This window comes from Amphiura filiformis, chromosome 5, assembly GCF_039555335.1.
Source record: "Amphiura filiformis chromosome 5, Afil_fr2py, whole genome shotgun sequence".
In the NCBI taxonomy this organism is placed as follows: domain Eukaryota; kingdom Metazoa; phylum Echinodermata; class Ophiuroidea; order Amphilepidida; family Amphiuridae; genus Amphiura; species Amphiura filiformis.
The window spans coordinates 8532662-8546953 of record NC_092632.1 but is presented as its reverse complement, the minus strand read 5'-3'; the positions used below and the strand labels follow the sequence as shown (position 1 = coordinate 8546953).

Here is a 14292-nt window from a genome sequence, read left to right as displayed (position 1 = left end):
AAACCATGACTATGCCCTCAGGTTCGATTCGGGCATAGTCATGGTTTTGACATCACCTCGGCCTATAATTTTAACTGTGCCCTCATAGCAGTCAATATTTGTATACTAATAAAGATTCTGATCAATATGCAATATGAGCACATCAAAGTTGGTAAGTAAATGCTGTATATACTTTGATAACAAATTAATACAACACTGTTTGTATAAGCCTCACTACCTACCCTATGTCACTGAATATTCAAATTTAATGAAGGATATTATTCTGTCAAAGTTAGATTCTATGTTTTTTTTTGCAATGGTAGTAGATTTCTCATTCAGTTTTGATACAATGAATTTTAACATCGGCAACCTCTTGCTCCCAAGGAATAAGTTCAATGAACTTAAATTTTAGTAATGATTGGCTTTACATCAAATTACTAACTCACTTTCACCATGACTGACAAACAAACATATAAACAAACAAACACAAGCTGAGACAAACATGAAGTAAATACAATACAATATTACATGTCCCAATAGTATGGTGTTAGGTGAACATGCATTTGAACCTGATTTTTTGAAATTGTTTTTTCAGTCTCTCTCTATTAATAAAATGGATCTTATTCCACACATTTTTCATTTTCAGTGTCACATTTGGAATTGTTTGCATCAAAATGTACATGATTAGTTAAAAAAAAACCAGGTTATTTTTATATTTTTATCAATGTACTCAGCTCCATGAAAACCTACATAGTCATGTACACAGTATTAAAACTTTACATCATAAACGTGTTACTACTATTTCAAAGAGACAAAAAAAATCAGGTTCCGAATGGTCTACCTTGAAGTATCTTGAAAAGCTTAAGTGCTGTGGAAGAGATGAGGAAGAGATATGGAGCATGGAGTATGCAGGATTGGTCAGGTAGGAAATGCATGAGAAGGAAAGCAGTAAAAAATGCAGATGACAGACATCAAGCAATGAATGTGTGATATAAAGACATTTGCTGATGATAAATTCACTGACAAATTGGGATTTGCTTCAAATAGGTAACCACTGAAGAAAACATGAATTGAGATCAATGGTGTGACTTGACTTGGTAAACAAGAGACACAGCAGCACAAACTTTTGTTTTGTACAGAACTGCAGTATGAGAGGAGATGCATCAGTATTATTAATCACAATTGAGAGATATATTTCTTGACCCACTTGCTATTACTAGGTAATATCTGCAATCACAAACAATTGTTCATTTTCAAGTATACACTTTCGCCAAATTTCCCCAAAGGTGTTGTCTCAACAACCTTTGCCCTAAACCCTAAAATTTGAAAATATAGTTGAAACATGATGGGGACGCTAGGTAGGGTTTCTTTTTTATATTGGCATTTTCGACTCACACATTTTTCATTAAAACAGAAAAAGTAAATGAAAAAAATATAAACATGAAAAAAAAGTATGAAATGTACTAAAATGCATTAAAAAAATGCTATGTACATTATGACCCCGTGAGTGACAAACCCTTTTCTTTAACCTTATATTATATTGTAATTTTTAACTCCTCTACCTGGATCTCTCAATGCTGCTAGAGCCCAAACATGCTTACTACCAGGGTTTTCTTTAAGCATTTTGCTGAAGGGGTATTTTTAACTTTTTTGACCCTTTCAATTGTGAATTTTTCCTCTGAAGGAGTCAAAAACATTGCCCAAGGGGTATTTTTATAATATTATTTTTGAAGACATTTTTAACAATATGTGTGTTTTTGGAGCCATAGGCGTAGATCCGGATTGGGGTGGTGGGGGATCACCCCAATATTTTGCCAGGGGATGGTCCATACAATCATCCCCCAATGTTGACGCCTGTATGTGGGTTTCTGACAAAATTAACCTCATATTTGGCCATTTTAGCCCCAAAAGTGCACATTTTTGCGCGCTTCTCGCGAATTTATTCCACTTTTGCACCATATTTCAACAGTTAAGCTTCAAAATGTTTTCCCTATTATGGTAGGCCTATAAATTGTGTTAAACATAAATTGGCAAATGTCGAAAGTAGAAGTGAAAGTGGCCATTTGTTTATCAACTACGCAGGGTGATGTTCCCCCCTTAGAACTAGGAAAAATTTGCAAACTGAAGACCTAATTGAAGCGATTTGGTGGACCATTTTGGCACTATTACTGTGTAAAATTTAAATTTGAACAGTTGAAAAGCTGAAAATTGTGAAATGCCGGTCCATAAAGCCTTTCGTTGTCCTACATATCAGGAGTATAGGTCCTAAATGCCAAAAGCCGAGAATAAATACACAATATCAGGTGTTTCTCTATTCAATTCTTGCAATATCTGAACGCGTACGTTTTCAAGATTTTGTACGCATTGGACTTGAACTAGGGATTTGAAGAAGTCAGAAAAGTGCCTGAACGCGTAAATATGTGTGTTTTGTGCGTTAAAGAAAACCCTGCTTACTACCTGGGTACAGACATGGTGAATGACTTCTCTGTCAGGTTCTGGGGTGTTGCAATAAATGCTTACATTAATGATGCTTTTCAAACAGGTTGGGGTTTTATAATGAAGAAATAAAAGCAGTGTATTGAAGCTGATTGTCAAATAATCCCTAATCTCAAAATAAGATGGGGGATATATAATTTTTGCTCTGATAGTGATCATAATAAGTAATCATTATGTGATTGTTGTGTACCAGTCTTAAATCTCAGTACTTTCCTGATACAGTGCTTCAATACAAATCATGCAGTAATGAAAATAGAATCCACAATGCAAATACTTGGTGTTCATATTTACCAGTAGCCTCAGAGACAAGGTTAGCATAATGATATAGACACAGCTACAAGAATAGGTGATGCATAACTATCTGTCTGTCTGCAACATTTCTCGCAGTTTAATTTTCTGATCAATTTCCCCACATATTTTTAGTGAAAGTTATCAATGAATTGTGTGGAAGTGTATGGTTGATTTGAAAAAGAGCCCACAATCTTAATGCATTTCATATACCTTCTCACTTGGTAATTCCCAATCATGCATCATTAGAAGTACATGATTTTGACTAATGATAAAAATATTGATCACATTTATTTGCTTCCAAACTATTTGCAGAATAACACAAACTGGTCCTGTGTTGGGGCAGTACAGTGCAGGGCAGTGCTTATTCATGTAATATTCAATATCACAAAGGAAATTAAAACAACTGGAAAACAAATTATCTGGGTTAAAACTCTAAACCTAGTCACTGGAAATACAATTTTGAGTCTTGTCTGGAAAGAAGCTTTTCATTGGCTCTGAGAAATACTACCCATCACCCAATACATTATAATATGATCTGTTTAGTCATGATGGTTATAATGGATGGGATACAATGACTTTATGTATGTAAGGCACACAAATGATGACAAAGAATCCAATGTAGAAAAGTTAGACTAGATGGATGCACAGATGGATGTTGTAGTATGGATCAAGAAAACAGTAGTCTGAGAGAAAGAGAAAGCATGTTAGATGCATAGTACCCAATCACTCACGATTGAAGATAGCATGCAAGAGAATGAATCCATTAATTATTCAATTATAATTAGTAGTAAGACTGATGAGAAGATAGAGGAAGGATGACCACTAATACACAAGGGATACTCTCATCTGTGCAAAGTTTACATCTGTGTGTATTTCAACATGTATTAATAAACTTTGCATCCATGGTATAATTAGTTTGAGTTCTACAGATAAATAACAGTACAGATACCCCACCAATTGCAATTGGCAACTCCTACTATACCCATTTCAAATGGCCCAGTTCCCCCAATCTTGACATTCAAATTTCAAGCATGCAGCGCGAGCTGTGAGCATGTATTGCGAACATTGAGTGTGTCAGCTTGAAACCTACACGTCAGGCTGGTCACTACTGGCTAATGATAATTGACTGTGCGGGATTTTACCATGACTCTAATTAGAGCTATTTACCCAATAGTGTCATGAAAAATAAGCAACAAAATTGTGACACTCACTGAACGTTGGTCTCATTATAACTTTTGTATAAATGCATGGAATGGACAGTAATGCCTTATTGTTACATGTCAGTGATAGAAATATTGGTCCTCATTAATATGAAAAATAAGATGGTTTCATAGAAACCATGACGATGCGTCTGTGTGATTGCAATTTCGACTCTCATTAATCTGTGCAAAGTTCATTATAGCTGATGAAATTCATACAGGTACTAAACTTTGCCTCTACATATGAGATCTATCCAATTAATTTGATAATTATGTATTAGTAAGATTTGACCATGACAAAGGTAACCAATTTAAATGCATCCATGAATATAATACACTCCCAACTGGCCACTCATAATGTGAACAAGAAATGACATTCTCTAATCCAAAAATGATCAAGGCTAAAAGGAAATTAAGTGTCACAGAAATGAAAAGTGAGACTTTAAAAAAAGGCTTAATTCTGACTAATTATTGATTGGGCATGCTAATTAATGGCATGCTACAGACACCAACCCAATGTCACTGCCTTTATTTCACACAAACATGAAAACAATGTTAGAAAATGTCAAGGGATGGATGACATATATACTAACTATATATAGATGGATACAATGGGAGGGGTAACAGTGGATGGGGTACTGTATTAAATATGTAGTGAAACAATAGTGAGTTCAAGTATTTGTTGTAAGTCAACCTTACTACAGAACTTTAATTTTAATAATGGAAGTATCTTGATTATGTGGTTCACCTAATAACAATTCAATGAATAATATTCAAGAAGCAGCAGCAAAGAAGCTATTTGATCTTTTAATATATTTATTTCAGTGATGTTCATCTACGCCTGAATGTACAAAAGTGTGCGGAAGCTTGGAAATACTGATTTTCCATGATGAAACAAGCAGCAGTGCATTAAAAGCTTAGCAAAGAATGAGATTGTCAAACTAAACCTAATAACAGAAACAAACACTCAAAATAATACAAACATTCACACTGATAACTGGCAATTTATTTACAAAAGGTTGTAGTTTCTATTTACAAATTAAAGACAATATATGAAATATATAAATATGAAAATAAGATAGCATCACACAAAACATTTAAAAACAAAGAAATACTAACTAAACACAACAAGAAAATAATAACACACTGTTAATAAATTTTGATTATTTCCGTTACTGGTTGATTATATTTATGTTATGGACTCTCATACTCAAGTTAGATCAAATATAATTTGAGCAATGATTCATCGCAAATAGAGAAAAAAATGATTTTGCATCTGATTTAATTGCAGCACAAGCAGAAATGATTTCCACAATGGAAAACAAAATGGCCCACAATTAATGTTTGCAACATAAGGCACACCTATGCTCTATGGTACTGCATATCCACCCTATTTCTTTACCTAATATAATAGTACTACTTCCTACTCATATTTTTCTTGGTGACACATTTCTATAATTATATTTAATGTTAATTTGCATATGTGGTATATGGGGTGACACAATTATAAGGGTAAAGGGGTTTGCAAGTGGGGGCACATGTGAGCCATAAAAACAAAATATCTTTGACATAGGTGCGGGACTTGAAAGACAGCTTTGTCTTTGGTTGTTTTCTGCATGATGTATTAGTTGCCAGGATCTTCATCTTTTAACAATTGCTCTATGCCAAGGGTGATTTAAGGTTGCTTCTAAGACAAATCACAAAGTTGGCAAAGTTCTTTTTTTTTTTTTAAACCAGGTAAAGTGATCTATTGAAAACTTAACACTTTAATTACAATGAAAACAATATTACTTAAAGATAATGTCCAATAGACCATTTCAGTAAATCTGGACAGCATTTGCGAGTGAAATCTGTATGTTTTTTTCGCTGTTATGTACATCTCTGCTGCTACCAGAGGACATAAGCATTGAATTGTGCAGTAATTGCAAAGACTTTCTGGATTTGCCGAAACTACTATTATTTTACACTTGTCTAAAGTTGTCTACAAAATCCCTAAAGAGCTGTCTATAAATTCCAATCCTATTCCTTTGTTTTACAATCTTGCTACCAAAGATGTTGGATTTTTTGGAAAACTAGTAGCAATATTTCATTATGTGCGATGATTTGGAATTTGCTGGTTTGCTTGGTATCATCAATTGAATAATGTTAATTTTCCCTCATCAAGTTAAAAAAAAGAGTTTTCAAATGTTGGCATAAACTATTATCTTTCAAGCAGGCCTGGAAAAATGGGGAATTTGGGAATCTCATTCCTGGGAAATTAAGTGCTTGGAGGCATAAGGTTTGAAAATAAAGAAACGCAAACAAATTGAAAGGAAATCCTGTCTTCTTGTCTTGGAGGGAAAATAAGTTTATTCCAGGGAATTTCTCCAGGTTATTTTTAATGAACAACAATCTGAGGTGTGGCTTCCTATGATAATAAATTGTGTTCTGTTGCTACCTTAAACACTGGGTTCTATAGGGAAATTTGCAGGGGGAATGACCACAAGCAGTCCCAATGAGTGGTACAAATGGTGTGTATTAACAAAACTGGTTTTAAGAGGGTGATTATTGTTAATAGCAGTATGGCATGTGTGTGAAATAAAGACAGGATGATTATCTCATCTACTAACAGCTAGTATCAATTCTATGGAGAGTCTTTAATGTTAGAGTTAATTTGGAATGGATTAGTGAGTTTTTTGGTTAGTTCAATAACTTGTGAACAAATTGCATAATATGTGCATAGACAGATGTTAAAATTTTGTTTTCTCCTACAAAGCTCTTTGATAGAAATCACTAAAACAGTAAATAATTGTAATGTTTAGCTAAAATTTATTCTAAACTGGCTAGAATTTTGAGTGAAAATAAAATCTCCATTAAAATTCCCAAATTCCATATTGGAGTGTCTGCCATTTCAACACTCAAGTGACATATTTTTGAGAGCACATTTAACATGCATATTTGATCACAAGTTGTAAACAAGTCTATACCAGCTGACCTTTACTATGTACCTTGTTATTCTGTACTGTTACATGTACATTTTGTTTCATTTCCAGTTTGGCAGTGTTATAGGTACGTATTTCGCTGGTATAGTATATCATCACGCAAGCTAACCTAATCCTACAGAGCTTATATACACAAGGGTATTTTGTCAGCATGCTTGCTGCATAACCGAATAAAAGTACCGTGGCCACTACCAATCTCAAAGTGAGACAAAGTATACATGACTTAACCTCACAGACAGTCAAACTATGATATGGAAATAACAAGGTATATTGCAATGACCACTGTGTGTTAATGGGACCATGACAAGATGCATTCATTATTGAGTTATAATTACCTTGGTCATTAGGGTCGCTATCCTTTCCTCCTCTCCTCATCTTCGCTTCCTTCTTGCTAAAGAACCTACCTAAGGAACCCTTCAGACCTGTGGTGTGCTTCTTGCCAGCCTGTTTATGCAGCGAGTCTTGGCTACTGTTGGCGCTACTGTGCGGACTTGGTGTACCTTGCGTACTGTCCATGGAATCCCTAGGAGAGATGGGAGTGGGGCAGGGGGTGGCAAAGGAAAAGCAAATTATATCAGTAAACAGGTGGAAGGAAGGAAAGAAGGAATTAATGACAGAGATGAGATAAGTAAGAACAAAGGAAATCATAGGAAGCAAATTATATCAGTAAACAGGTGGAAAGATAATAATAACATAGATGAAATGAGGAAGATGATACAAAACATAAAATCATAGGAAGAAATGGTTCAAGTTTAGAAACCAACAAGACAGTTAGAAAACAAAATCATGCAAAAGAATACCAGAACAAAGAAATTGCAATATTACAAACAGGTTGGTCATACAATAGATAAGCAAGGAAATTAGAGGAACACAAGACAGAGTTAAGTTGATGGCAATGACAATGAATGCAGCAGGGCAAGTGAGTCAAGAATATTGAAATGGTTCGGTGGGATGAATAGAAAGAAGGATTGTGATTAGCATAAAGAACAGGTGTGTGTGAGATAAAATGAAAACCATAATTAGAACATACTTGTTTGAAAATGTTAAAATACACCTCAATACTACATACAGTACAATAGTCACATTGCACTCAACCTTTGGCACTTTTTTGAATTGTTACTTTGTAAATTGTGACTGAAATATATCAAATGAAACAGTGTTCAAAATTTCTTTGACATAAGTGTAGTAAAATGAATAAAAACAGAGCAGTCTGTGTATGCAGTTATCATGTTTATTTTGAAAACCAAGATCAAGTTTGATTGGATTGGTCCATTTTCATAATGGTTTTAAACAAGTTCTCTTGTTACTTAATAAAACAATATGGTTAATTTGATACTGGATTACTAAATCACCACTTTGCCTAGATTAATTTAATTTTAGTTTTCTCCTTTATGCTTGATGCTATAGAAGTAATAGGAATATGATAAGAAATCTTGGGGTTGTATGTTATTATGCAGTAAACATTGATGCTACATGCTTCCTTGATAGCTCAGTTGGAAAAATAAAGACTCACAGCTGTCAGGCTCACAACAAAGATGTTTTTCATTTCTAGGCCAATTCAAAGTAAAGAATAAACTGTGAACAAATGAATGAATTTGTTGTGGTAGCCATGAGTTGCTTTCCTACCTCCTTGTATCTTGATCACCACCAGCCTGTGCAGCAATTGCAGCAGCCATTTTCTCTAGTTGCTGCGCTCTTGGTGAGAGTGGTGGACTGGATGGCTCACACTGAATGCCTCGGGCTTCACCCCTCGCTTCTGCTTCCTTGGCTGAAGGCTACAATAGACAAGGAGCAAAGCAAATAGAGTTCAATTAACATCAACAACAATGACTGACATAATGACTTTTGTACACTTGGCAAGTTTGGTTCCAGAGAGTTTCAGTAGAATAGTTATTTCATTATACTATACATTTTTAAAATAAAAATTCATCAACTTAATTGCAACTTCGAATTCCCCAAAGGTTAACGATATGACTTGTGCTGAATGCCACAGGACTGCATTACATGATGTATAAACGGGTCATGAAGTCATCCTGTGATGGTATACAGGCTGTATCAAAATGTTTGTTACCCATAAGTTTGGATGTTTTTATTTATTAAAAAGCCCAGCTCTTCCAAATGCAGCAATGGAATCTCTTGAAATAAAATGACCAACATTTGTGGTATCATATTAACCTCTCATGACATTAATCTACAGACTAGACACTGCATGGGTCACAAACATTTTTGATTCAGCCAGTACCTATGTAGAATTCTTGGTACATTTCTGTGGGGCTATACACGCTTCAGCTGCTATTCACATCTCCAAACATGTGATGCAGGTACTATTAACCTTAAACCAGGCTTGTGAGATACACTTGGGATATAGAACTCCAAGCTTGCTTATCCCTCTGGAACCAAACTAACCATGCATACAGTCGCCTTCACATACAGTTATAATTAATTTATCATCATAATTAGCAAATTAGAATGTTTTATGTTTTACATTGTTTGATCTATCTACCTACATCACTGCATTTTATTTAATGGTTAGCACATTAACTTATAAAAGATACCAGTTTAGTAGAAATTGAAATGTTTGTTTAATTGAGTCAGTCCATTTCAATGCTTATGTCTTATATGGTTTCTGCAATCTAAATGCAATCAGTTTAAATTATTGATAACTTGCTGTTAAACTAAGAAACTAAGGGAATGGTTTAATTACTTCAAACAACTAAAACATTAATCATTATTTATATTGGCAAAAGATTAACACACTATACTATACAGTTGATTAAGGTGGTATTGGAGGCATTTTGGTGGCTTCACTATATAATACATTCGAACATATTAGAAACACTTTGACCAAGTTTCAGGGCATAAGTATGCAAAATAAAAGTACCATGAACATTTATGCATTGATTTTTATGGCAAAAATTACATATTAATGAGCCTTTACAGCCCTTTTAGCTCATTAACTATATTGATTATTGATAAAAACAGTAAGATACAAAGAAAATATAATTTGATGTATTGTGGAAACTGAATGTCTGATTTGCTTCAAACAAAAGGTATATTGATCAGTGTACTTTACCCTACTCAATTAATCTGTTTAATTTAACATGCTCAAAGCATTTCCTAATTTCTAGAAAATGCCTCCAATACCACCTTAATGTGAACTTATGATTATATATACACTGATGACTTAATATGATGACTTTCAATTTATTATAATAGATAATATATAAAAACTATATATGCAAGGCAGAGAAACTGAGTTGTTTCAAAAGAAATCTGTTGGACATTGCAGACACTACTCTTGAAATATGATACTCATACACTGGTTACATTGATTATGGCGTGGAACCACATGAACTAGGGAACATGATTCCTTCTACAAATTTTGTGTAAAAGCACTTAATTACGCAGTGCTGGTAACTGGATGCTCACATGATCTGTTGATAGTCACCAATAATATTAAGTCCTTCCCAGTTTGTAAATGCTGACGTTGAGCAAATACTCTAGGTAAAAGGAATCCTGCTCCCTAGTTTTCCTTCCACCATTTATTCCATTCAATTACAATTTGGTAAGAGTTTAGAATGATTACCATCACCCCTAGATACTAGTTTATGAGGTTAGGGTTAGCTTTAGAGTCAGGGAAGAATTATGGGTAGGATTAAGAGATTATAGGATTATGGTTGGCGTGAAGGATAACCACCACTCAAGTTGCTCAAAACATTTTGTTGGTTGAACTATCGGTGGATAGAGTGGAAGCTTACAAATGTATAACCAATTTGTACCATATTGTTCAGCGTGTTATATTCTCAAAGTCTGCTGAAGTTTATTCCTCAGTTTTGAAGCAACTTGCTTCCTGGTACCAGTGCTGCAATGTCCATTAGAATTGAACCTAAAGATATACTGCTTCCCCAATTTGGTGCAATATTAGCTCTTTTTTGTGTGCTAGACAAGCAGAAAATTGCATAAAATGGCTATACAGTGCATTAAATCTCTGCATAAGCCAACCAAGAGTGCTACCAATTGCTGAGTACATTGATATTGTGATTAAATAGCACCTGGTGATTGGCAGTGCAACTTCTATTGTAATGTTTGTTTATATAATCAAATTAAGATAATACACATCAAATCAGATGTCAATTTGACCAATCACGTACAGCTTTGTTGAAACATGTTTTTCTCACTTTACCGACATGAAAATTCTACATATCAAAATGCATGTCAAAACCCAATATATTACATGCCCAATCAACATAATACCTCACTGAAAAGATCAAAAACAAAATTATATGTTATAACAAGGTACAAAACAAAGGAAATAGGCGAGAGATAGTGATAGAAATGGGTAGAATCTGACATAATACATGACAATGCAACATACTGCATAGCAACATCATTGACATTCACAAGCAGGGATACAGGTGGTAGGGATAACTGCACAGATTTCTTTGGGTGTATTATTAAAGGCTTTATCAGAGATTTGCTGCACACAATATTTTATCTAACATGTACAAATAACTGATCAATAATTATATGTATGCTGATTTGATCACACTATATCATGGCTATTGCATAAAACATGTAAATAACCCACTCTGAAAGTGTCAATTGCTATCTTCGATGTCTATTGCTAAGGCCGTACCATGCCAAATTTGGCAGCCTTGCTCACACAATTTTGATGTTCAGATTGCTTTCACATTTGCCATGTCCATGTTTTAGTTGCACATCCAATATGCAAAAATCTGAATTTTAATGAATTTTAGGGTGCTCTGATTTGGCAAATCATTGATAATCCCTTTAATAGTCATATACATGATGTATCACAATGATCCTTTCATTTGCAATGAACCACAAGAAATCTGTTCAGTCTTGGGGTGTTGGGCTTCTTGACATGCATTAGGTAAGCATACATGATACAACAAATATGCAACACTGCTGGCAAACATTCATAACAAAGATAGAAGTGTATCTTCTAATGGTTTTGACTGATAGGCGAAAATTCTCCACATTTACAGAGGAAAATAACTTCATCCAAGTGAATATTCTGCAATATATTTATCACTAACATATCATGAATAAAAATGTGTTCAACTGAATCAAATTTCTACTTATTTTTGAGAAAGAACTTGATTTTGAATGCTGTTAGCCTTTAGGTGAAATAGCAAATTGATCAATTGGCATAAAATGCTAATCATCCCTACTGCCCCTATTCAATGTTGTCTACAAAATGTGCTACATGATTGCTTCAATATTGCTTAGTGTGGACAGGCTATCTGAAAAGGTTGGAATCCAAGTATTTCATTATGTTAACAATTGCTCTAATGATTTTTGCATTGATTTAGGTTGTAATTTTAGAAAAAGAATTAACCTGGAACATGTACTCTTTTTAGTCCCAGAAAAATTCCATATGAGATGTTTCAATACAAATTCCTGATACAGTTGATTCGATAAGTCCATCTAATTCTTATTATCACATAACCTAAATGACTGTTGTGCTGTGTATTATGAGGGAGCAAGCTATGGTTGACAAATACAACAAAACAACATTTTTGGTAGGGGTTTTATTTTTTCATGAGCAGGCAGCTTCTTTATGAAAAAGACTATCACAAAATTATGCAGTTTAATAATGCTCTTGGCACTTACATGCAATCTTAGGAATTCACCATGTATCTGCATACACCCCCACACACCTAGCCAAACACCCCCTCCCCACACACACACACACACACAAACAAAGAGCTTGTTGGCAAACACTTTGCTATGTTTTAAATTTGTGAAAGAAGTTGGTCAGTAAAATATCGCATTTAAAATTGTCCGGGGATGTGAGAAGGGACAGTTCATGCACTGTTGTTGCATTGTTTATGTGTCAGATTTATGTAGTTACGTGTCCGTGTCTTAAACCATTAGTGTGATTAAAATCGCAAGCTGTTTGTTATACCTGGCAAGAAATACCATCAGAGGTTATACTAGGCAAAAAGCTCCATTCAAGTCAATTTGATTAAGGTATATAAACTAGTTACATACAGGTTTGGCACTGGGATTTATTACAATATGATTTATGTATAAGCAGAAATAGAAACATTTTAGGATTTAAACACTATAACAAATTATTTCTAAAACAAATTTGAGAATTGACTTGTTCCATTTTAGGGAATTTGTTTACACCAGGTAATTTTGTATGATTTTGTTTTTATTATTATAATTTCCAGTCAATAGATCAAAAATAGTAGCTTATTTCAGAAGATTTGTTTATGGACCAGGTGCTCATTCTATAAGTTTATGGGTCCTGTGAAAAATAATTTGAATGAAGCAACAAATTCTCTTCAGTAATAACTTGAAATAATAAATAATAAATAATTTGAATAACTAATTTTGCAAATCAATTTTCGAGTACAAATTTACTACTTTTGAATATATACGAATATTATATTAATAATCTGAAACCTGTATAACTTGGTTACATAATAATGAAATATGTGTGAAGCATTCATGATGGTAACATAATTAATATTGTGGATATATATATGTGTGTACCTGTTTCCCAATGTGTATTCAATATGGACATTATACACTGCTCATACTCAACATATGGAACCAACCATAATAAAGCACTGTTCATATTCTTACTGTTGTGCCATGGTGAGAATTAGGTTGTGACATTTTGCTGGATCAACTGAGCTCAGCTGCTCTCCTGGCTAACATTTCAATGGTTTTAACTTGATCAGGTTTTGATACCAGGGCAAATAAATGCTAAGCCTCAAAGGTTTGAATCACACTTAAAAGCTTGCAATTTTCTATAAACCTTTCAAAGACTTTTTGCTTCCCCTGTTTTATAGTATTTGTCCACAGGGTAACTTCTTTAGGGTGTTGTCAATACATGGTTGCGTTGATTTCCATTGAGTATTTGTATATTGTAATAATGTCCACCTAGTATTAGCGTGATACTGACCAGCCTGCTGTCTTTTATCATTATCAGGATTTCTTACTCCTAATTTGTAATAGTGTTGTGAAAAATAACGCAAGTGTCTTCCTAGTATAAATGGATAAAGATGCCACATCAGATAGGTTCCGTATATTTCAAGTCCCTTTGAAAAATTTATGATGGAATGAAATGCTGACATTTTAAATTAAGATGTAAAAATCAGTTTGCATGAATGTCCTTTAATCTTTTGGGATGTTGAACAACTAACTGACATAATAAAGACTGAAATGGTCAGTATCACCCCAATACACATCTGGATACAGGTACAAAACCTTTTGTATGGAGGCATAGCAGGGCTGGCTCACATTCACTCATTGAACTTGCCCGTCAGCACAGAGTGGACCTATTGATATGGTTCACAACTTGCTCA

General features: G+C 34.1%; 1 protein-coding gene across 1 annotated transcript in view; it reads right to left on the bottom strand.

Annotated features, from left to right (window-relative positions):
• LOC140152563 (liprin-alpha-1-like) overlaps positions 1-14292 on the bottom strand; it is a 322649-nt gene that overhangs the window by 19607 nt on the left and 288750 nt on the right. The window contains 2 exon segments of the mRNA XM_072174952.1: positions 7282-7469; positions 8573-8721. Coding sequence (XP_072031053.1) covers positions 7282-7469; positions 8573-8721 — 337 coding nt within the window.